Source organism: Sorex araneus, chromosome 3 (assembly GCF_027595985.1).
Source record: "Sorex araneus isolate mSorAra2 chromosome 3, mSorAra2.pri, whole genome shotgun sequence".
Lineage (NCBI taxonomy): Eukaryota > Metazoa > Chordata > Mammalia > Eulipotyphla > Soricidae > Sorex > Sorex araneus.
The window spans coordinates 87,114,845-87,140,492 of NC_073304.1; the positions used below are offsets into that span (position 1 = coordinate 87,114,845).

Genomic DNA, 25,648 nt, shown 5'->3' on the forward strand with positions numbered 1-25,648 from the left:
GAGGAAGGGTGAAGTGTGCTGAATGTAGACTAGAGACTGAACACAATGGCCACTCAACACCTTTATTGCAAACCACAACACCTAATTAGAGAGAGAGAACAAAAGAAAATACCTTGCCACAGCGGCAGGGGGCGTGGGGGGAGATGGGATGGGGGGGTGGGAGGGATGTTGGGTGTATTTGTGGAGAATGGGCACTGGTGAAGGGATGGGTTTTCAAACTTTGTATGAGGGAAACATGAGCACGAAAATGTATAAATCTGTAACTGTACCCTCACTGTGACTCACTAATAAATAAATTTAAAAAAATCACCTATGAAGGGCTGGAGCGATAGCACAGCAGGTGTGGGGCGTTTGCCTTGCACGCGGCCGACCTTGGTTTGATTCCCAGCATCCCATATAGTCTCCCGAGCACCGCCAGGAGTGTTTTCTGAGTGCAAGAGCCAGGAGTAACCCCTGTGTATCGTCGGGTGTGACCCAAAAAGCGAAAAGAAAAAAATCACCTATATTTAGTGTAACATAATAACCTGAGACGGCCCTGGTGTCCCCTAGACCACAGGACCTGAGTAGCATGACATCACTGGGCTTATTCATCCAAAAAGCTTAGTTCTAATTTGTGGGAATCTCTCCACCCCCAAATGTTATAGAGAGACATTCTCTGTAAGAAAAGAAAAAATAGCTGATAGGTTTTTGTTTTGTTTGTTTTGTGTTTGGGGGCCACACCTGGCAGTGCTCAAGGCTTATTCCCTGGCTCTGCACTCATACATCACTCCTGGTAAGGCTTGGAGAACTATATGGGGTGTTGGAAATTGAACCTGGATTGGCCACGTGCAAGGCAAATCCCCTTCTCACTGTACTCTTTCTCTGCCCCCTTAAAGATTCTTCTTGATATTTATTACAATTCTTTTTTGTGTCCCTTTATTGAATCACTGAAATAGACACACAGTTGCAAAGTTGTTGTGATTGGGTTTTAATCATATGTATTACAGTTCTTAATTGTAATGAACATTTGGTTTTTATTGACAGTTAATCAATGTTTAGATTTCCAGTTTGGTTTTAGATCAGTGCCAGGTGACCTTAAAAATTGAGTCACTGCGATAACACAGCGGGTAGGGTGTTTTCCCTGCATGCAGCCGACCCCGGTTTGATTCCCAGCATCCCATATGGTCCCCTGAGCACTGCCAGGAGTAATTCCTGAGTGCAGAGCCAGGAGTATTACTCTGTATCGCCGGGTGTGACCCAAAGAAAGCAAAAAAAAACAAAGTCACTGAAAAATATTATTAGTAATCTAAGTGTTATCATGCTTTTTGTTTTTGGTAATGTAAGTAAGTCTCACTTAAGTTTTTTTTTGTTGTGTTTTTGCTTTGGGGACCACACCCATTGGTGCTCAAGGCTTACTCCTGGCTCTGTGCTCAGGGTTTACAATGACCCTGGCAGGCTCAGGGGAACATGGGATCTCAGGGATCAAACCCAGGTTGGCGGAGTACCCTACCTGCTGTACTATGCCTCTGGTGCCCATTACTTGTTAAGTTTTAATTATTTTGTGAGAAATTGACCAAAATGTTAAGGTATTAAGTTAAATCTTTTGTAATCTTAGGTTACAGTCTTTTGGGGGACTAGCTAATGAAATATGTGTGTCACTTGGTTTTCAGTGCTGCTTTTTTCCCTCTGAGACTTATGAATGATTCTTACCTTTTTAATTCTTCTTCCCCTGTCTCTCCAGTCTTGTTGCCAACAACTTTGAAGCTGGCTCCGATGTAGCCTCACCATTAAATCCAAACGGAAATGTCAATGTTGTCATTAAAGAAGAGCCTCTGGATGATTATGAATATGAATTTGGTGAGTGCCCAGAAGGGGTAACTATCAAACAGGAAGAGACAGATGAGGAAACAGATGTATACTCAAACAGTGATGATGAACCCATACTAGAGAAGCAGCTGAAGAGGCACAATAAAGTTGATAACCTAGAAGCTGACCATGTGTCTTCTAAATGGCTACCAGACAGCCCATCAGGTGTTGCTAAAGCTAAAATGTTCAAATTGGAAGCTGGAAAGATGCCAGTGGTCTGTTTGGAGCCCTGTGCGGTCACCAAAAGTACAGTGAAGATTTCTGAGCTCCCTGATAACATGCTTTCCCCATCTCGGAAAGATAAGTCTTCACCATTGACAGAATTTGACTATTCACCTTCCTATGTTGAAAATGTCAATGAGACTGACTACTGCTTAGACAGGGAATCAGATAATGGTCTTAGGAAACATTTATCAGATCTAAGAGCGATACAAAAATATCCTCTACTTAAAGAGTCTCCGTGGAAATACCCTGATATATCTGACAGCATTAATACAGAGAAAATACTTGACAGTTCAAAGAGTTTGGCTGAGGAGTCATTTTTAGGAAAAGAGGATTTGGGCAGAAGGAGAACAACTATGCTTAAGATTTCAGCAGCTTCCAAGGCTGTGTGTGCTAATCAGGCTTCCAATGTTCCTGGCAAAAGAGGAAGACCACGAAAATTGAAACTCTCTAAGGCAGGGCGACCACCTAAAAACATGGGAAGATCTTTAGCATCAACAAAGAATACTCCAGTTGGTCCTGGGAGTACATTTCCAGATGTAAAGCCTGATTTGGAAGATGTAGACGGTGTTCTTTTTGTTTCTTTTGAATCAAAGGTAAGATTGTCTTTTTCAGCATTCTTTCTTTTTAAGGACAGTCATTCATTGTGTAATGGTTTGTGTACTTGTGCATGTACCTGTGTGTGTATGTGCACATTAGCCATTGAACCTAGGACTTCATGCGTATGAGGCATATGCTTTAACTGAACCCCTCCAAATAGTAAATCTTGAGTTGTACGTTGGCCGATGGTTAGAATGGACTTTTGTGAATACATACATTTGATAGGTATGGGAGTATGTTTGCCCCGGGGGGAGGGGAGGAGCCGCGGCAGGGTCTGGGATCTGTCCACAACATTTGCTTTGTCATCATACTTTGATAGACTTCAAAAATATGCCTGCTTTAATTTCAGTTTATGATTTTGCACTGTGATTCTCTAGAATCTTTTTAAGATTTAGTATCTTGCTGGAATTTTCATCATTATGAATAAAAAGACAAAATACATGAAAAGTGTTAGCTATTTTGGGACAATCCATTCCTGATTTTAATTTATTTGATTTTTTTTTTTTTAATGAAAAGTGTTAGCTGTTTTGGGACAATCCATCCCTGATTTTAATTTATTTTATTTTATTTTTTTTGTCCTCCCAAGCAGTGTCCCCTGAAGTCCAGGGGCCTGGCAGTTGGGCCAGAGGTTCAGTATTTGGCACTGAGGAGGTGATGCTGTTCATGTTCTGTGGTGCCTGGGATACCTAGGCTATCTGATGTTGCTGGGACTTCCATGGCCTATACCCAGTAATGCTGTGGGGACGTTGTGATGTCCAGAATGAAACTTGAGTTAGGTACATGGCCATATACAACAGTGATGGCCACATCTAGCAGTGATCAGGACGTACTCCTGGGTCTATGCTCAGGAGATCACTCCTGATGATACTTAGGGAATTACATGTAGTTCTGGGGATTGAGCCCAGGTTGGGTGACTGCAAGACAGATGCCCTACTTGCTTTACTAGCTCTCTGGCCAAAAATTGAATATTAATAGTCATTGATTCTGTTGTCTGGCATTGTTTCTTTGCCCAACTTCTGCTAGGTTGTCTTGTCTTTTTTGTTTTTGTTTTGGGACCACACCTAGCTTTGCTCAGGGGTTACTCCTGGCTCTGCACTCAGGATTTAATCCTGACGGTGCTCAGGGGACCATATGGGATGCTGGGAATTGAACCCTGATACGCCATGTGCAAGGCAAGTACCCCACTTGCTGTACGATCATAGCTCCAGCTCCGGGTTTTCTTTTAAATTTTATAGAAGCCTTGCCTTCAAGTTGACGATACAGATTAAATTCTTCTTACCTGTGTTTTTCATTTCTCCTAATTAATTGTTGAGTGAGCTGTCTTTACATAGACTCTTAAGAAATCAGCATGCAAATTGGCTTAAATATAATTTTAGATTAGGTAGTGTAGGGTACACATATTTAGATTTTTGTTTTCTTCTTTGCCTCTTGATTATTAAAGTAATTATATAATGTTAATGTAGGGATATAGAAAATATAATTGAAAATAAAATTATGGGGGCCAGAGTGATAGTACAGGGGGTTGGGCGTTTGTCTTGCCTACAGCTAGCCTTGGTTTAATCTTCAGCGTCTCATATGGTCCCCTGAGCACTCTCAGAAGCAATTCTTGATTGCAGGGTCAGGAGTAAATCACTGAGTATCACAGAGTTCTACCCCAAAAAAGAGAAAACAAAACAAAACAAAACAAAACAATTGGGGACTGGAGAGATAGCATAGCAGGTAGGAAGCCACGCTTGCCTTTTACAAGCCCTTCGTGGGTTTGATTTCTTGTACCCTATATGGTTCCCCACAAACTCTCCAGGAACTCTTTTTGTGGTTCCCCACAAACTCTCCTGGCCCCCACAAACTCCAGGAATGCAGAGCCAGGGAGTCTGGAGTAGAGCACTGTGTGTGGCCCCCAAGTATAAACAAAAACAAAAAAAAGCTACTGCTGGTTTGCTTTCAAACTTTTAGAAGCAATAATTAGCTACTTTTTTTTTTTTAATAAAGGAAGCTCTAGACATTCATGCAGTTGATGGGACGACAGAAGAACCCTCTAGTCTTCAGACATCAACCACAAATGACTCAGGTATTATTTTAAATAGTATATATTGAAAAAGATTTATTTGGGGCTTGACTCTGAGAAGTCAGAATTGCAATGCTCATTTTTTTGTAGTAGACAGTAGTTTTATTATAACACTTTCTGAGTAGGTTGCAGAGCAAGAATTTCCCAGTTGGAAAAAGAATTGATAGAAGATTTGAAGACCTTGAGGCATAAGCAGGTGATACATCCTGGTCTTCAAGAAGGTAATATTTTCTATTTTAAAAAAAGCCAACTTTAAATTTTGTTCTTTTTCCCCCTCTTTCCTCATTTCCTTACCCCATTTCTTTCCTTTATTCTTTTTAAAAAATGTATTCCAAAAACAGTAACAATAAGTCTCTCAATGAGAGACGTTACTGGTGCCTGCTCTAACAAAAAACGTATTCATTGTTTGGCTTTTGGATCTTGCTGGTATGACTCAGAGGTTACTCCTGGCTCTGCATTTAGGAATTACTCCTGGCGGTGTTCAGGGGACCATATGGGGGATCAAATCTGGGTTGGCTGCATGCAAAGCAAATGCCCTACTCACTGTACTATCACTCTGGCCCTACTTTACTCTTTGATTTAATGCCTTTTAGCATCTCTGTCAGCTTGCAGTTTTCTGTCCATCCGTAATTCTTTACTTAGCTTAGGAACATGTTGAGGTTTTTTATTCATCCTCAGAGCAACCTTTTCAACTCTGAAGATAACATCTATGTAAAACACATCTCACATATGATCGGACATGTAGCTAAACTCTGGAGCACTTGCCTTGCATGTGTGAGGCCCTAGGTTCAGTCTCTGGCACAGTGCCACTCTCATGCCCGCCAACCCCAAATTTTAATTCATTTAAAAAAATGATGATGATACAGCAGTCTTTTGTTCTTTCTTATAATTCATTATTCCCACGCTGTTTAAGTTTTGGTTAATTTTGTACCTTTTGTGTTCAAGAGGAAGGAGAGTCCTGCTTCGTTCTTTCTTTGTTTTGGGGCTATACCTAGCAGTGCCCAGGGCTTAATCCTGGCTTTGTGTTCATGTATAACCCCTGATGGTGTTCAGGGGATCATACAGGGTGCCAGGGATCGAACCCAGGTTGGCCATGTGCAAGGCAAACATCTTACCCAATGTACTCGGTGGTCCCTACTTAATTTTTAAGTATTTAGTATTATAGTTAGATATGTAAATGGAGTACTTTAATTGTATGAATCCTAAACAACTCTGAGTATTTCATTATTGGTCTGGACTTAGTTAAAAAGTTTACAATCATTTGTTTTGTTGTAATAGATTTATATTGACCTTTCTTATGTTGTTGAATAACTTTTTCTAAAAATAATTTATATTTATTTCCATTTAATTGTTTTGGGTTTTGGGCCATACCTAGTGGTGGTTAGAACTTACTCCTGGCAGGGTTCAGGGGACCATATATTGTGCCAGGAACAGACAGAACCTGAATTGGCTACATGTAAGAGGCAAGCACCCTTGCTGTATAATTGCTCTGGTTCCTTCTTTTTTTTTTTTTTTTTTTTTTTTTTTTTTGGTTTTTTGGCAAAAATGCACAGGGGTTCTCCTGGTTTTGCACTCAGGAATTACCCCTGGTGGTGCTCAGCGATAGCACAGCGGTAGAGCGTTCGCCTTACACGAGGCCAACCCATGTTCGATTCCCTTGCCCGTCTCGGAGAGCCTGGCAAGCTACCGAGAGTATTGCGCCTGCACGGCAGAACCTGGCAAGCTACCCATGGCGTATTCGATATGCCAAAAAACAGTAACTATAGGTCTCACAATGAGAGAAATTACTGGTGCCCGCTCGAACAAATCAGTGAGCAACGGGATGATAGTGACAGTGACAGGTGCTCAGGGGACTATATGGGATGCTGAGAATCAAACCCAGGTCGGCTGTGTGCAAGGCAAACACTTTACTGGCTATGCTATTGTTCCAGCCCCCCTTCATTGCTATTTTAGTAACTGCTAACTTTCCTTTTGTTTTGTTAATGAAAGGTCTAAGCCTTGCATTAATGTTTAGTTTTTTTATTTTTTATGTGTTGATTTTAGGCTTCTTTATGGAGTCATTTAGAGACTTGATTCTTTACAGTTACTTATATATATATTTCGCTTTTTGGGTCACACCCGGCAATGCACAGGGGTTACTCCTGGCTCTGCGCTCAGGAATTACTCTTGGCAGTCCTAGGGGGACCATATGGGATGCTGGGAATCAAACCCAGGTTGGCCACATGCAAGGCAAACGCCCTACCTGCTGTGCTATTGCTCCAGCCCCTACAGTTACTTTTTTTTTCAAAGCTATTATTATATACAAGATCACTTATAGAAAAGCGTAAGCGTCATTATACCAATAAAAAGGTTGAGTTCTAAAATGATTATTTCTTTTCAAGAATCAAATGTTAATAAATGACCTTTGACTGTATTTACTTTTCATTTAAAAATTACTTGGCCACACCCTGGAATGCTTAGGGATTACTCTTGGTAGTGTTTGTGGGGACCATATATGGTGCTCGGGATTGAACCCTGGTTGACTGCATGCAAGGCAGTGCTTTACTCACTGTTATCTCTTTTACCCATTGTTGCTTTAATGTGAGATTGCCTTTCTATCTGTTATCTTAAAAGTGTGTATATCTTGGTTATGTGATAAGGAATGGGTATTGTGTATTGTAATGGACAATTTAAATAATAGTCTTGCTGATAGTAAAATTTTTTGTTGTGTCATCTTCTGCAATTTAAGTAATTTCAATTTTTCCTCTACTACTTTTTTTTTTTTTTTTTTTTTTTTCTTTTTGGGTCACACCTGGCGATGCACAGGGGTTACTCCTGCCTCTGCACTCAGGAATTACTCCTGGCGGTGCTCAGGGGACCATATGGGATGCTGGGATTTGAACCCGGGTCGGCCGCGTGCAAGGCAAACGCCCTACCCGCTGTGCTATCGCTCCAGCCCCATCCTCTACTACTTTTATCTTTTTTCTTTCCACTTATATTTTTTGTTGCATACTCTAATGACATAAATATCACAACATTTATATTGTATTCTTTCATCCTGAAGTCTGTATTTGTTTCAGTCTTTTTTTTTTTTTTTTTGCTTTTTGGGTCACACCTGGCAATGCACAGGGGTTACTCCTGGCTCTGCACTCAGGAATTACCCCTGGCCGTGCTCAGGGGACCATATGGGATGCTGGGATTTGAACCCGGGTCGGCCGCGTGCAAGGCAAATGCCCTACCCGCTGTGCTATCTCTCCAGCCCCAGTTTCAGTCTTTTTTCTAGGGTTTTAAGTATTTAGTGCTTCTAGCCAGTCTTTTTGGTCTGGTTTGTTTTGCCAGTATTTTTCCTGGTTAGCTCAGATTTGAGTATTTTTCCCCCTTCCCTTAAAGACATTTTAATTTTAGCTAAGTGTGTAATTTTTTTCTTGTATGAAATGAGTCCAGCAGTTCTTGGAACTTAGCAGGCAACATACTCATAAAGTGAATTAACCTGAGTTTGTGATACTGGTGAGTTTGTGATACTGCTGGGCTGGAGAGCAATCTCATTCATGGATTGTTCTCATACTGGAATGTAACTCAGTTTTTTCAAGTCTTCCCATGGCCCAGAGAAGCCATAATTCCCCTATTTTTTGGTAATAGTTTTTGTTCAAAGTGTTGGAAATACTTGTCACAAAATGAAATCTGTGACCCCCTTAGTGTTCACTTGTTACACAGATTCTGCATTTCGTGACTGTTGATACTTTTACTTAACCTTCAAATTGTTAAAATTAATCCAATAAATTCTTTGGTGGTGGTATTGGGGCTCCCCGATGTGTTCTCAGGAGCCACCCAGAATGTTCCTGGTGTCACTCCCAGTAATAATAGAAAATTTTAATGGGGGACCCACCTAAGCAGTACTTAGTGGTTCAGGCAACACTCCCAGAGATACCAAAAATTGGGTTGTATGGTTCTGTGCTAGGACCCTGAGGGTAATTTGCTGTTCAGTCCTGTGGTGCTAGAGACCACACTTGTAGGGGAGGGTATGAAGTGTGAGGAATTGAATTTGCATCCTGGGCATTCAAGGTGTATACCCCAGATATTGTGCTATTAAAAAAAGCATTTCTGCTTCCTGGCTATTAGGTCAAATTCTGTCTCTCTCCTTTTCTTCTTTCCTCTCTCCCTTTGGTCCTCCCTCCCCTTCAGAGGACCTGGGGGGATCATTTATTCCTGCTTACTCTTTGCTAATTGGGCTGGCAGTTTAAGGGCTCATGGACGAAGTGCATCCTGGATTCTGTAGTGCTTGGGACTACCAGGGCCACTATATGATGCTTAGGGGTCATTAGGGCAACACCCAGTAGAATTTGAGAGCCTCCAGAGCTACACCTGGTGATATTTGATAGGTTATGTAGTACCCAGGATGGAACCAGGGCATGTGCCCTAACCTCCATACTGTCTTCCGTGTCTGTATGTCAGTTTGGTTCTTTGGGGCTATACTTGGCTCTATGCCGAGAGGCCATACCTGGAGGTGCACAAGGGACCGTATGCAGTGCTGGGATTTGAACCATTGTTATGGCCATCGCATACAAGGCATGTAACTTAACCTCTGTACTCCTGCATTTATTTTAGTTTTCATTTTTGTTTTACTTTTGGGCCTTACTTGGTGGTTCTTAGGACTTATTTCTGGCTCAACTCATTCCTGGTGAAATTTGAGGATCATATTTGGTTTCTTTTTTTTGGGATCACACCCGGCAATGCACAGGGGTCACTCCTGGCTCATGTACTCAGGAATTTTCTCTGGCGGTGCTCATGGGACCATATGGGATGCTGGGATTCGAACCCGGGTCGGCCGCGTGCAAGGCAGATGCCCTACCTGCTGTGCTATCACTCCAGCCCCTTGAGGATCATATTTGCACCAGAGATCCAACCTGAGTTGGCTTTATGAAAGACAAGAACTCTACTTTTACTATATCTTCGCTCTCGCACTCATATAAATTTATTTATTTATTTATTTATTTATTTTTGCTTTTTGGGGTCACACTCGGCGATGCACAGGGGTTACTCCTGGCTCTTCACTTAGGAATTACTCCTGGTGGTGCTCGGGGGGCCATATGGGATGCTGGAAATCAAACCCAGGTCGGCCGCGTGCAAGGCAAATGCCCTACCCGCTGTGCTGTAGCTCCAGTCCCTGAACATTATTTTTTAAAAAATGTTTAGATTTATAGAAAAATTGGAGACGTGGTACAGAATTTCCATTTATCTTACTATGCTAAGCCCGATTTTCCCTGTTAATATTTAGTGTGCTATATTTTTGTTTCATTTTGCTTTTTGCTTTGAGTTTTGTTTTGGGCTGCACCTGGTGGTTTTAGGGTAATTTCTGACAGTTCTCAAAGGGAACCTATGCAGTGTTAGGGATTTAACTAGGTCATGTGCAGGGCATCCGCCTTAACAATCCCTATATATCTCTCTGACCCTGTACTGTACTATGTTGTTGGGGGTGTGGGCCATACTCATTCTAAGAGCTTACTTAGAAATTTACATAATAATTATATACTTAGGACCCTATTGCCTGGGGTTGTTTGTTTTTTCCCTATTTATTTTTAATGACCTTGAGAAATTATGGATTATTCATCAAGTTGTTTGTGTAGAAAGGCCTTTGGTATTTGACTGATGTTTGTTTGTCCCCTGGTTAAACTAGGTTATGAGTTCATGTGAGGAAGACAAAAGGAAAGTGCTATTCTCACCTCTCATATCAAGTGCCTTTTATCACATGAGTTGTCACTGATCCTCCCTTTGCTGTGCTATTTGGAAGGAAGTCATTGTATAGCCCATACTTAATAACTGCAGTTATTAAAGAAGAGTTGTACTTCCACTTCCTGTGTTTTGAGTAGTTGCATAAATTTTTGGAAATCTCTACAGAAGTTTTACTACCTCTATTTATTGTGTTTTATTTCTATTATTATCATTGGTTTTGAGGCCACACCTGGCACTGCTCAGGGCTTACTCATGGCTCTGTGCTGGGTGCTTGGGGCTCACTCCTAGTAAGACTTGGGGGATTTTTTTTTTTTTTCTTTTTGGGTCACACCTGGCAATGCCTGTCTCTGCACTCAGGAATTACTCCTGGCAGTGCTTGGGGGACCGTATGGGATACCGGGGATTGAACCCGGTGGGGTGCATTCAAGGCAAATGCCCTATCCACTGTATTATCGCTCTGGCCCCACGGCTTGGGGACTTTTATGGACCCTGTGTTGGCTGTGTGCAAGGCAAGCACTTTACCCCTATACTGCCTCCTTCAGACTTATTTCTATTATTTTGTTTTTATTTCATTTGGATGCTATACTTAGAGAGATGCAGGAACTTTTCTCAATTTTACATTCAGGGAACCATGTGGTGTTGAGAATGGAACCCTGTCCTCCTGCATGTCAAGCTTGCATTCAGATTGTTTTTTTTTAATTGAATCACCATGTGGAAAGTTACAAAGCTTTCAGGTTTAAGTCTCAGTTACAAAATGCTCGAACACCCATCCCTTCACCAGTTGCACATATTCCACCACCAAGAACCACAGTAAATCTCCCCCCCACTCTAGCATTCAAATTGTTGAACTATACTAATCCCTTAAATATTTTTTGTTTGCTCCCAGCAATTGCAGGAATTGAACCTGGGGCTTTACATGTGCAAGGCAGGTAAATGTTTTATTTTTGGCCCTTGCCACATTGAATTCAATACTGTCAATATTGTCATCCTGTTGCTTATCGATTTGCTCGAGCAGGCACCAGTAACATCTCCATTTTGAGACTTGTTCCTGTTTTTGGCATATTGAATATGCCACAGGTAGCTTGCCAGGTTCTGGTTCTGCCATGTGGGCGAGATACTCTTGGTAGCTTGCCGGGCTCTCTGAGAGGGGCAGAGGAATCAAACCCGAGTAGGCCGAGTGCAAGGCAAATGCCCTACCGCTGTGCTATCACTCTAGCCCCCTACATTGAATTACTATTTGGTAATCTTTTCAGAATTCTACCTTTCAGATATTATAAAAGATTGAACTGTTGGGGCTGGAGAGATAGCACAGCGGGTAGGGCGTTTGCCTTGCATGCGGCCGACCCGGGTTCAAATCCCAGCATCCCATATGGTCCCCTGAGCACGGCCAGGGGTAATTCCTGAGTGCAGAGGCAGGAGTAACCCCTGTGCATCGCCAGGTGTGACCCAAAAAGAAAAAAAAAAGAAAAAAAAAAAAAAAAAAAAAGATTGAACTGTATTGTTAAATTTGATGCTTAGCTGAAGATTTTCTTATAATTTCTGCTTTTCTGTTCTGTGAACCTTTGTCAAGTCTAAGACAAATACCCTACCCATTATACTATCCTCTGTCCCTGTTTGTTTTTAACTATATCTCTCTCTGCTCAGTACATACTCCTAGTAGTGCTTAGAGGATGCAGTGTGATCCAGTTCTGTCTTTATGAAGGAATTTTGTCTGTGTGTGTGTGTGTGTGTGTGTGTGTGTGTGTGTGTGTAGTGCAATCTTGTGAAAATACGAATTGAAGAATTAGTGCCTAATATGGTAAAAAGGCAAAACCATTTAGACATATGATCTCATTTGAATTGTCACGTGGAAAGAATTTTATGCATTCTTGAATGAAATGAATACTTTAACTGTCATTGTCATTGTTACTTAAGATTTTTAAACATTACTTTAATATTTCTTTTGGGGGGGTGGGTTGAGACAACACCTGGCCATCCCCAGGGGCTACTTGAAAGTCTATCCTAGTGTTGGGATTTTTGCATTCAGAGCATATGCTGAGACCTTTGAGCTGTCTCTCTGGCCTTATTTCTTTGGTTGATTTTTGGGTCACATTTGGCTGTGTTCTGAGGCTGCTCAGGGTTTTCTGTATGGCATTGCTCAGGGTATCATGCAATGTTGACACTTGAACACAGGTCCTCACACATGCAAAGCAGGTGCTCTGCCACAGACTTACTTCCCAGCTACTATGTCATTTAAATTTATGAAGCTGAAGTTCTTATTCATAAAAGTTGAGGGGTTGGAGCTATAGTATAGCAGATAAGGTGCTTGCCTGCATGCAACCGACCTGAGTTCTATCGCCAGCACCCAAAATGTTTTCCTGATGACTTCCCAGAGTGATTCCTTAGTACACAGCCACTAATAATCTTGAGCATCACCAGATGTGACCTAAAACAAAAAAATCCAAAGACTCAATCTAGATTTCATATGTATATTATTTGGGGAAAGAATTTTCTTTCTTTTTTTAAAAAAAATACTATTTTTTTTTTCTTCTTTGGGGATGGAGAAGTTTCTTACAGAGATAACATTTCAAGGTGACAATCTAGACGAAGCTAAGTTGGAAATTATATTTTAGAAAGCCCATGTTGGGGTAGTGGAGGAACATGTACAGGCATATATCAGTAGTAATGGACATGGACACAGTTTGAACCTTAGCACCAGCTGTTCCTCCTAATCCCCCTAAGGGTGCCTATAGTTGGATATCCTGCAGCCCTTTTTAATAGACCCCTATGCTTAGTATTAGCCAGAGTGGACCTCCCTTCCCTACTCCCCCATCATCAGAGTTCTGTTGAAGCCAAAATAGATAAACAGGTGTCTTTGGATTTAAACAAATAACATTTTTTCCCCTCTTTTTGGCAACCTAGGTCTCATGCCTTGCAAGGTATGCAGCTTGCTTTTGAGCTAAATATCTGCCCCAAGCTGATTCATGTTTGAAATAAATTTAGCTTTTCTTAGTTTTATTCTTAGCACTTGGCATACTGTTGGGCATGATGGCTAGATCTTATGGACAGGCCATTGGTGAAGGAAGGGGTTACTTGTGAACAATTAATTTTGGAATATTGTATGACTGGAACTTAATCACGAATAATTTTGTGACTGAAATTTCTGGGGAAGTTGGAAAGTCAGTTTTCCTAGCATATAAATAAGGCGGTAGGAGTTAAAATGAGAAAAAGTAATAGAGAAGAGTGTTCAAAATATTTTGTGCATCCATAGGGACCACTCCTAGTGGTGTTTAGGGATACTGGAGGCATCCCTGGCAGTGCCTGGTGATACATTCCTAAAAATTTAGTTGGTCATGGGGGTTTACCTAGTGGTGCTGGGGTTGAAACTCAGGGCCATTGTATATTCTAGGCATGCGCTCTCTACACATAGCTATTCCATCCACTCCTGGGTAATACCATAAGGAAGAGTTAAATAGAGATGCTCACACAGCTCTCATAGTCACGGAATAGTGTACATTCCTATACAAGTTGTACAATTATAATGCAGCATTATAGTAATAGTTAAAATAATGGCCTATCTGGTGAATAAATTGGAGTATACTGAGACAGTGGTGGAAGGAAGTGGACATTCTTGTAATATAAATCTTGATGCTTCAAATTAAAAATAAAAGAACTGGAGTATATTTGTAATCTGGAATAGTGTGCAACAGCGGATATAAATGCATCTAGAAGTCAGTCTGTCAACAGATTTCAGGGGGAGATAGGCTAAGAACATGCTTTGCATGTATGTGGCCCAAGTTCAATCCCTGGCACTGCCTGGTCCCTTGTGCACCACTGGGAGTGACTCCTGAATCCAGAACCAGGAGTCAAGCACTATTGGATATGGCCCTAACCTCCACGCCCCTAAAAGAAGTGAAGGAAATGAAAATTTGGAAAAGGATATGTGAAATATGAGGGGTTTTCTGTTGTTTGATTTTGGAACATAGCTGGTTGTTCAGGGTTTACTCCTGACTGCTCAGGGATCCTTGCTGGTTGGGCTCAGGGGACCATATCGAGGACCAGGAATCAAACCTGGATTGGCTACAGTATGCAAGTGCCCTACCCACTGAACCTTTTATTTCCACTTATATGGAACCCTGCCTGCTCTGGTTCCTGAAGTAAGTATGTGTTTTAAAAAATAGCTTTAGGGGGCTGGAGCAACAGCACAGCAGGTAGGGCATTTGCCTTGCACGCGGCTGACCTGGGTTCGATTTCCAGCATCCCATATGGTCCCCTGAGCACCGCCAGGAGTAATTCCTGAGTGCAGAGCCAGGGATAACCCCTGTGCATCGCTGGATGTGACCCAAAAAGCAAAAAAAAAAAAAAAAAAAAAAAAAAAAAAAAAAAAAGCTTTAGACTCGCTTTCCAAGTGTTCTCCCTTGAGCACGTATCTCTTTTGTTTGTCTCTGTCTCTTGCCTATTTATACTCAGAAGCCTGTGTTTTCTCTTAAATATATACTTCTCTTTTTCTCCCTTTACATCTTTTTAAGTAACAATAAAAAATATCTTGCTTCAAAAAAGAATACCTTGTAATAACTAGAAAGTTAAATAATAAAACTAAACCAGAAACTTTTTAAGTTTGTATTAGATGTTGTAACTAATCTCTAGATTTTCAAGAAGTTAAAGGGTTAAAGCACAAAAAAATTGAGTTCTGTTATGTGTACATACTGGTTACTGCCTAACAAACTTAGACACATAAAGATGACACATTTACTACTCAGTTCCTTTGGGTCAGAATTTTGGTGTCTTCTGCCTTAGCGTCTCCTGAGGCAGCTGGACCTGGTTTTTTATCAGATGCTTGACTGGGGAGGAATTTCCTTCCTTTCTTCCTCAACATGTTGGAAGAATTTATGTTCTTACAACTCTTAACTGGATTGGTGGGGTGGTCCAATATCTCCTAAGTTGTTACAGATACATAATTATGTCTATTCTATCCTTTTTCCATTGGATAGAAGCAAGTCAGGGGCCCTATCCACACTCAGGGTGGGAGAGGAGGTTACACAAATACATAATGCCAAGGGGTGAGGATCATAGTGTCATTTTAAAGTCTTTTTGCCACTTTTCATCATTTTTGCTTCTCACTGTATCTTGGATCTCTCTTAGGTTTCTCACATTAAAAAAAGAACATAATCTGTGGTATTTTTTCTTGTAGTTGGCTTAAAATTGAATTCAGTGGATCCAATGATGAGCATTGATCTTAAATACTTGGGAGTACAGCTACCTTTGGCTCCAGCTAATAGTTTTCCTTTCTGGAACCTTACAGGAACCAATCCTGCCTCTCCTGGTAAGTGTACTGTATTTATAAAGTTAAGCATAATTGTGATATAAGAAGCTACTTTTGTTAGAGACAGTTAAGATATTCTGAAGTCTTTTTCTGTTGGTTACCTTAAGAATGATTTTTATATTATTTTTAAATGAAAAAATATTTTTTTGGTCATCTTTTACTTTTTCTTTTATAGATGCTGGATTTCCCTTTGTTTCTAGAACAGGCAAGACTAATGACTTTACCAAGATCAAAGGGTGGAGGGGAAAGTTTCAGAATGCTTCTGCATCTAGGAATGAAGGTAATCAGCTAAATATGTTGTGACAAGTGGCCAGATGTGCTAAAATTAAGTATGATTGTCATTTTTTTGTCTCTTTCCAGGAAGGAAAGAAAGGAAGGAAAAAGTATCTTGCTATTTTTTTATCATTCTCTGTGTTCTCTGATCCCTATCAAGAATCCCTACTGTATTAGATTCAAGCAATACCTGAAGCCTTTTCAAACTCTACTTTCTATTACTCTGAAGTTATAAAAGCATCATTAGTTACTATATTCACCCATTCATTCTACTTAAGAAATTGAGTAGCTTGTAATATAATGGTTCTTGTCTTTTTTTATATATACTTTTCTTTAAGCACCCTAGATTTATTATCTATCTCCTTATTTATAGGTGGAAACGCAGAAGGTTCACTGAAAAATCGGTCTGCTTTCTGCAGTGATAAGCTAGATGAATATTTGGAAAATGAAGGCAAGCTGATGGAAACAAGTATGGGTTTCTCTGCCAATGCTCCCACTTCTCCTGTGGTATACCAACTTCCTACTAAGAGTACCAGCTATGTACGGACACTTGATAGTGTACTAAAGAAGCAATCTACTGTTTCCCCTTCTACCTCTTATTCTTTGAAGCCTCATTCAGCACCCCCTGCCTCGAGAAAGGGGAAGTCCCAAAACAAACAGCCCACTTTCAGTAACCGAACTAAGTCATCTTATAAATCCATTTTACCATACCCTATTTCACCAAAGCAGAAACATAATCAAATGACTCCAGGAGATAAAATTTCCAAGAACTCTTCAAGCTCCATCTCAGAAAATGATGTGAATAACTTTGTTGCATCAGGTTTAGATGAAAATACATTTCCAAAGCAGATTAATTTGCGACAGACACACAACCAGCAGCAACAGCAGCAGCAGGGAACTCGCCCTGTAGGCTTGTCTAAGTCTCAGGTGAAGCTAATGGATCTGGAAGACTGTGCACTTTGGGAAGGAAAACCAAGGACCTATATTACCGAAGAGCGAGCCGATATATCCTTAACAACTCTCCTTACTGCTCAAGTAAGTTTATGTTTTCTTGAGTTATATTAATGCTTGGTTAGATAGAATTTGTTTCGGTAGGAAAGAAGAAATGGCCTCTCAGAAGATTAGGTAGACATTTAATTTTACTATTAGCTATGTAGGTATCTTTTTTTTTTTTTTTTTCATTTTGGGTCACACCCAGCAATGCTCAGGGGTTATTCCTGGCTTTGCACTCAAGAATTACTCCTGGCGGTGCTTGGGCGACCATATGGGATGCCAGGGATCGAACCCGGGTCGGCCACGTGCAAGGCAAACGCCCTACCCACTGTGCTGTCGCTCCGGCCCCTATGTAGTTATCTTTTACATTTGTAGATCTCCTCTCCCTTGCCTTCCTCTCCCCTTTCTGCCACACTTGACAGTGCTCAGAGGTTACTTCGGGCTCTGCTCTCAAGAATCACTACTGGCAGGCTTGGGAAACATGGAATGCTGGGATCGAACCCGGGTCAGCCACCCTTCCTGCTATACTATATCTCTGGTTCCAAAAATGTGAATAATTTTTTTTTTGTCTTGGGCTCTTTTTTGTTTGTTTGTTTTGTGTCCACATGCATGGGGCTTCGGACTACTCCTGGCTCTGTGCCTGGGGGTTGTTCCTGGCCCTGCTTAGGGAACCATATGGTACCAGGAATTGAATCTGGGCCTCCTCTTGTAAAGCATGCACTGCAGCCTAGTGAGCTCTCTCCTGGCTTTTTAATTTTTTATTCTTTAACTAAATTTTAGAGCTATGGTTTATCTGATAATAGGGAATGCTATATGTTTTTATGCAAATATTTTTATTTCTAGATATTTCTAAATATTTCTTCTAAGTATTTTATTGCAAATACTGTGTTCCTTTGTTACCATAGAGCAGGCCAGCGAACTTTCTGGAAAAGGATAGATAGTAAATATTTTACGTTTTGCAGATTATATGCTTTCTTTCTTTTTTTTTTTTTTTTGCTTTTTGGGTCTCACCCAGAGATGCACAGGGGTTACTCCTGGCTTTGCACTCAGGAGTTACTCCCGGCGGTGCTCAGGGGACCATATGGGATGCTGGGGATCGAACCCGGCTCGGCCGCGTGCAAGGCAAACGCCCTACACGCTGTGCTATCGCTCCAGCCCAGATTATATGCTTTTATAATCAAGTTTGCTGCTATTGTGACATAGACATGTAAACGAGAGGGCCTATATTTCAGCAAATATTTATGAAATAGTGGATATGACCCATAAATTTATCAATTTAATACTTAATATTCCCTTAGAGTATTATGTGATTTCTATTGAGAAAACTCAGATTTGTTGATATTTTGTCTTGCCATTGATTAGAGTATTTTCTTCTCTGTGTTATGTGTTAGATTGGGAGATTTCTCAGAATCCTGGTGTTATATTCCTGTTCTGTCCTTGGAATCTCTGATTATCTTGTGATATTAGTGTTTAGAATCTGTGAAGTCCCACCAAGATATGACTAGATGTTATTTTATTTAATCTCATGAAGTCATATTTAGTTAGAAATATGAATCATGTATTTCTTCACTCTGTATTGACTTTGTTGATGGTATTTAAAGTTGATGACATACATTTGCAATTTCTTATTTTGACTTTAGGCATCTCTCAAAACTAAACCTATTCATACAATCATAAGGAAGCGAGCCCCTCCATGCAACAATGACTTCTGTCGATTGGGATGTGTATGTGCCAGTCTAGCCTTGGAGAAGCGCCAGCCTGCTCACTGCCGCCGACCAGATTGCATGTTTGGCTGCACTTGTTTGAAACGGAAAGTTGTGCTAGTGAAAGGGGGATCCAAAACAAAGCACTTCCAGAGGAAGGGTGTGCATCGTGATTCAGTATTTTATGAAACTTTGGGAGAGGAGCCAAGAGAAGAAGAAGAGGGAACCAAGGAGGAAGAAGAACAACTGAAGGAGAAAAAGAAGAGAAAGAAGTTGGAATACAGTGAGTATTGAGAGAACTTTTTTTGTTTTTAAGCAAAGTAGGTTATATATATATATTTTTTAAATTTAATAGTTTATTTTTAATTAGTGAGTCAACGTGAGGGTACAGTTACAGATTTATACATTTTTGTGCTCATGTTTCTCCCTTACAAAGTTTGATAACCCATCCCTTCGCCAGTGCCCATTCTCTACCAAAAGTAAACCCAACATCCCTCTCCCCCCTCCCCAGTCCTGTCTCCCCCCACCCCACACTGCCACTATGGCAGGGTATTCCCTTTTGTTCTCTCTTTCTGATTAGGTGTTGTGGTTTGCAATAAAGGTGTTGAGTGGCCATTGTGTTCAGTCTCTAGTCTATATTGGGCCCGCATCATCTTTCCCCCACATGACCTCCAATTACATTTTACTTGATGTTCCTTTCTCTGAGTTGCCCAGAATGAGAGACCAGCCTCCAAGCCATGGAGACAACCTCCTGGTACTTTATATATATATTTTTAAAGTAGGTTATTTGGAAATCTTTTTGAAGTATTCTTTCCAGTCCTGATTAGTGATCTGATAAGGATTTTTATTACCCTTGAGTGATACATGGTTTGTATGATTCATGTATATGTATAAAATTGCACTTTTAACCAATTTTCTCTTAAAAATTACCTTTTATGGTGCTAAATTATTTTTTTCATTTGGATTATGGAATGCTCTTAAGGTTTCATCTTTTTTGTTTATTCTTTCCTCTTTTACCCCCAATCAGTATGTTCTCTGAATAAAAATACAATCAATAATTCATCATTTTTTTTCTCACCAACTATGCACTGTAGCACTGTCACCCCATTGTTCATTGATTTGCTTGAGCGGGCACCAGTAATGTCTCCATTGTGAGACTTGTTACTGTTTTTTAGCATATTGAATACGCCATGGGTAGCTTGCCAGGCTCTGCCACGTGGGCGGGATACTCTTGGTAGCTTGCTGGGCTCTCCGAGAAGGACGGAGGAATCGAACCCAGATTGGCTGTGTGCAAGGCAAATGCCCTACCCGCTGTGCTATGCATATAAGCATACAGTTGACAGTTTGGTATATATTTACATTGTGAAATGATGATGATCACAATAGAGTTTATAGAGTTTACACATTCTCTCCACAGCCTCCTCAAAGGAAGAAATTTCCACAGGATTTGTCAGTTTGAGTCATTCAATGAGTGATAGGAGTGTTTTCCTTTTTTTTTTCCCCTCTTTTTTTTTGTTGGTCACTTGACTAATTTATTAGTCGCGGTATTACAGAGACCCACATGGACAAGCGCCTGTGTAGAAAAGTATAAAATATTTACTTGTCTATGTAAAGAAATGAAGTTATGTATTTGCTAGTAGATTCAATATTTATGGCAGGGAGGAATAGAACATTTTTTCTTCTTTTTTTTTTGGTATGCAAATAGAACATTTTTATTTGCTAAAATGGTAAAGCTTTTTTTTTGCTATTGCAGAATAGTTTTATTCTCTAATTTTTGTATTCTTGAGTAGTGTAGGAAATTCTGCATACAAAACTTAGGACACTTATGGAATTATAGGGTATCACTAAGTAGAATTTATGTCAAATGGTCCAGGTCTTTTCACAGTTTTGGACTTTTTTTTGTTTTTTAAGTTTTTTTATTGAATCACTGTGAGATAGACCCTTATAAAGCTGTTCATGATACTGTATTCCATCACCCATCCCTCTACCAGTGTACATTTACCAGCACCAGTGTCCTCAGGTTCCCTCCTTCACCCTCCACCCACTGCCTGCTTCTATGGCAGGCGATTTTCTCCTCTCCCTCCCCCTCTTTCCCTTTCCCTCTCTCTTTCTCCCTCTCTCTTACTCTCTCTCACTCTCCCCTCCCGCTTTTGGGCATTGTAGTTTGTAGTATTGATACTGAAAGGTTGGGTGATAGGAGTATTCAGGGCAGAATAAAAACATGACAGTTGAGCATTATATTGTATACCTTTGGGGGTGAGGGAGTATCCTCAGCTGTATTTAGGGCTTACTCCTGGCTCCATGCTTAGGGTCATTTCTGGAGACCTGGGCATCAAATGTGGTGTTGTGTTTTTTTTTTTCCAAGTTTAAATATTTTTTTCCTTTCTGGTATTTTTCTATTTAAGTATATTTAATATGATTTTGCATATAATTGAAAATACCATTTTAAATTTATTAGAAATTCCTTCTTTTGGCAGTTTATAATCAGAGTGGGTGATTAATTTTTGTGCATAGCAAATAAATCCATATCTTTTCTAATGTTGGATAACAAAAAAATTTTCATCTGAAGACACTACTCCATGTGAAGCTTACATATTCTCACCATGTCTGTCCGTATGAGTTTTCTTTGGATATTCTGACTTCCTCTCATATCCTAAAGATGTGCATATTAAGTTCATTCAGTGTCTAAATTGTCCAAAAATTGTGATTGTGACTGTGACTGAGTATACTCTACCACGGAAGACTCTCCTGTATAGGGTTCATTTCTGCTATGTACTTGAACTGTTGGCATAGCTTCCAGTCACCCTTGTCTCTGCATTGGAATAAACAGGTTCAGAAGTGAATGAATAATAAATTAAAAATTGTTATTTTATAGTAGCAGTATCTTGAGTCTGGATTGAGAGTTGTTTTGTGGTTTGTGTGAGAGATCAGAAATGGTGGTAGAGATTGAATAAATGAGTTCTATAACAAAGAACTGTTAGCAACCAAATTACAAGTCAAGTATATGCTTAAAATAAGGGTATATATTTAACATCCAGTGATGTGGGAAAAACACAGAGTCCTGGTGACTTCATTGAGGCTATGCTGCAGAAAATAAAAATTAAATTACAAAGAGTAGACCCCTTTGAGGGAAAAAACAATTTTAGGATGAGGGGGAAAAACAGTTTTTGGATGACAACTAAACAATGTTGCAGGATTTGAAAGCTACCAGTCTAGTTGAAAGTAAAGATCAAGATGCTGAGAAGACTATCTTCAAGAAGACATAAGACTTACTGTTAAGAAATAACATGGTCAGGGGCTGGAACAATAGCACAGCAGGTAGGACGTTTGCCTTGCACGCGGCCGACCTGGGTTTGATTCCCAGCATCCCATATGGTCCCCTGAGCACCGCCAGGGGTAATTCCTGAGTGCAGAGCCAGGAGCAACCCCTGTGCATCGCCGGGTGTGACCCAAAAAGCAAAAAAAAAAAAAAGAAAGAAAGAAATAACATGGTCAGGAAAAAAGAGACAGTGCAGTGTATAAGGTGTTTGCTGTGGCTTACTGGGATTAGATTCCTGGCACCATTTTTGGTCCTCTGAATACCACCAGGAGTAAGCCCTATAGACTGCCGAGTGTGGCCTGGATAGAACAAAACAAAAATAAGTAATTTGGTTAAGACTGGGGATGTAGAGAGCACATATTACATGTATGTTCCTCTGGGATGCGTCCAGTTCTAAAATCAAGTAGAAATAAATATTAGTCTTGTATTATAAAGAATCTTCAGCTTATAAGTGCACTAATAAATTTTGGCATTTAGAGAGCTTACTAAAAAACCACATAATAATAATAATCACTATATCACTGTATCACTGTCATCCTGTTGCTCATCAATTTGCTCGAGTGGGCACCAGTAATGTCTCCATTGTAGGACTTGTTACTGTTTTTGGCGTATCGAATATGCCATGGGTAGCTTGCCAGGCTCTCCCATGCAGGCGAGATACTCTCGGTAGTTTGCCGGGCTCTCCAAGAAGGCAGAGGAATCAAACCCAGGTCAGCCACATGCAAGGCAAATGTCCTACTCTTTGTGCTATTGCTCCAGCCTAATAATAATAATAATAATAATAATAATAATAATAATAATAATAATAATACTTAGCAGTAGCAAGCATTAAGTAACTTGCCCTGTGAGGTCATATTTGATTTTGTTTTTTTACTTTTTGGGTCACACCCGGCTTTACACAGGGGTTACTCCTGGCTCATGTACTCAGGAATTAGTCCTGGCGGTGCTCGAGGGACCATATGGGAATTGAACCTGCATCGACCAAGTCAAGGCAAACGCCCTACCCGATATGCTCCAGCCCCTTGAGGTCATATTTGTATGGCGTTGGGTATTAGGGATTTGAGTCCATATTTTTCTGACTTCTAAGTATTTCTGGTTTTTCTGGTATGATGTCACTCTTACTATTATTTCATCGTAGCATATATAATGTTAACACTGGATATTTAAATCTAATAATTTGGTAACTCTGGATAGATTCTGCTTTTCCAAGGTTTGTTGTTATTGTTTTTGATATGTAGACCATCTTTCTACTTAGGATTAGCCTACATAATAGATATAAGGTTTTTCTGTGCCTGTTTTTGAAGCTACGTATGACTCATTTATTTGATGTCACAAATTTTATGTCGATGACTTAGGCCCATTCTTTTACATTCTTGCCATTTTCTGTGCGTTTTTTTTCTATTTTGTTTTTTGTTTTTAGTGGTGAGGGTTGGTTTTTGGGCCATAGCTGGTGATGCTCAGGGGTTACTCCTGGCTCTGCACTCAAGGATTAATCCTGGCAATGTTCAGGGAAACTGTATGAGATGCCAGAGATCAAACTTGGATCAGCCATATGCAAGGCAAACTCTCTATTCACTGTATTATCACTCCAGCCCCAAACTGTTAATTTTTTATTCCAAACCAATCTTGCTATACTTCACAGTACTTACTTGATAATTACATGTTTGCTTGATTCATTTTCTCACACTGATTTATAAACTTTGTGAAGGCAAGAACTTTGTTTTTGTTTCATTTTTTTGCTTTTTTTTTTTAATTTTTTTTTATTGAGGTACTGTAATTTACAGAGTTATTCATAGCTCCCACCTTTACAATCAGTCAAGATCAAATTCCATATGTATGGTTTACCCGACCTCAGATCTCAACCTCATCACACATCACTCCCGCCTGGGCTCTGGGGCCATATGGGGTGCCAGGGACCGAACCCGGATCAGCCGCATTGCGAGGCAAACGCCGTAACCGCTGTCCTATCACTCTGGCTCCTCATTTTTTTGCTTTTGTACTGCAACTAGTAATGCTCAGGAATGGTCCAGGCACCTGCTTGAAGAACCATGTGATGCCGGAATCAAACCCTGGGTTTCTGCCTACAAAGCATGGACTTCAGCCTTTTGAGTAATCTCTCCAGCTTGAAGAACTTTCTTTTTTGGGGGGGCGAGGGAGGTTTTTTGGGTCACACCTGGTGATGCACAGGGGTTACTCCTGGCTCTGCACTCAGGAATTACCCCTGGCGGTGCTCAGGGGACCATATGGGATGCTGGGAATCGAACCCGGGTTGGCCGAGTGCAAGGCGAACGCCCTACCCGCTGTGCTATCGCTCCAGCCCCGAAGAAGAACTTTCTTCTTTATTCATTCTTTTAAACATTTCTGTTTAAAACAGTACTTGATTTATAATTGCTATTCAGTAAATATTGGTTAATAAAGGTGCAAGGGGAATAAAAAGGCTTTACAGTTTTTTTAGAGTATGTCTATTATCTTAATAGTATTATTTATGAAGAAGCGTATTTTATTTTGGCAATATACCTTAGTAAGCTTTTGTTGCTAAAGGCACCTAAAACTCTTATTCTTCTTTTTAAGCTATATGTGAAACAGAGCCGGAACAACCAGTTCGACATTACCCATTATGGGTAAAAGTGGAAGGAGAAATAGATCCAGAGCCAGTTTATATCCCAACACCTTCAGTCATTGAGCCTGTGAAACCATTGTTGTTGCCTCAACCAGAAGTTCTTTCTACCACTGTAAAGGGCAAACCGCTCACTGGTATTAAATCTGCACGTGCATATACTCCCAAACCAAATCCTGTGGTAAGCTTGGAATTTTTTCTTTAATTAAAGTTAAGATCAGATTTTTGGCTTATAGTATGGATTATTTTTCTCTCAAAAAAATTCCTGTAAGCCATCTTTTTTTTTTTTCTTCTGAATTTAATGAACTTTCTGGCACCAGAAAAAAATGGTACAGAAATAGAAATAGAAATGAATAGTCATTTTTGTTTTGTTTTGTCAGGGGTATTACATACCTGTGTTTGCTCAGAAGTTCCTCCTTTACTCAATTCTTGGGATCACTTGGTAATCATACCAAGGCCTCCTGAATGTAAAGCATGTGCACTAGCCCACTGAGTTATCTTTCCCCAACCCCAATAATAGTTACTTCTTTATTTTATTATTGGTTTTGGTGCCACACCTGGCAGTGTCCAGGGTTTACTTTGCCTCTTTGGTCAGAGATCACTCTTGACAGGGCTGGAGGACCATCTGTGGGGCCAAGAATTAAACCTAGGCCAGCTGTGTACAAGGGCAGTGCTCTACCTGCTATACTATCCCTCTGGCCTCCTTTGGTATAATTTTTTTTTTTCTTTTTGGGTCACACCCAGATATGCTCAGGGGTCACTCCTGGCTTTACACTCAGGAATTACCACTGGCTGTCCTCAGGGGACTATATGGGATATTGGGAATCGAGCCCGGGTTGGCCCTCGTGCAAGGCAAATGCCCTACCCACTGTGCTATCACTCCAGCCCCCAACTTGCACAAGTTTTAAAAATAACCTTTATTCCAGGTTTCGAGAGATAGTACAATGGGTAGGGTTCCCACCTTGCCTTCAGCAGGCCCAGCAACATCCCATATGGTACT

At 40.4% G+C, this 25,648-nt stretch overlaps 1 protein-coding gene across 10 annotated transcripts in view; it reads left to right on the forward strand.

The window, feature by feature from the left end:
* The window catches only part of MGA (MAX dimerization protein MGA), a 118,660-nt gene that overhangs the window by 52,844 nt on the left and 40,168 nt on the right, over positions 1-25,648 (forward strand). For 9 of the 10 annotated variants that reach the window (XM_055130552.1, XM_055130555.1, XM_055130556.1 and 6 more), the window contains exons 3-10: positions 1,721-2,663; positions 4,657-4,735; positions 4,858-4,953; positions 15,612-15,743; positions 15,919-16,023; positions 16,390-17,051; positions 18,650-18,995; positions 24,603-24,829. In XM_055130552.1, coding sequence (XP_054986527.1) covers positions 1,721-2,663; positions 4,657-4,735; positions 4,858-4,953; positions 15,612-15,743; positions 15,919-16,023; positions 16,390-17,051; positions 18,650-18,995; positions 24,603-24,829 — 2,590 coding nt within the window. Of the gene's footprint in view, positions 1-1,720; positions 2,664-4,656; positions 4,736-4,857; positions 4,954-15,611; positions 15,744-15,918; positions 16,024-16,389; positions 17,052-18,649; positions 18,996-24,602; positions 24,830-25,648 lie in introns of those variants that run through there. The other variant, XM_055130562.1, reaches the window with a different exon arrangement.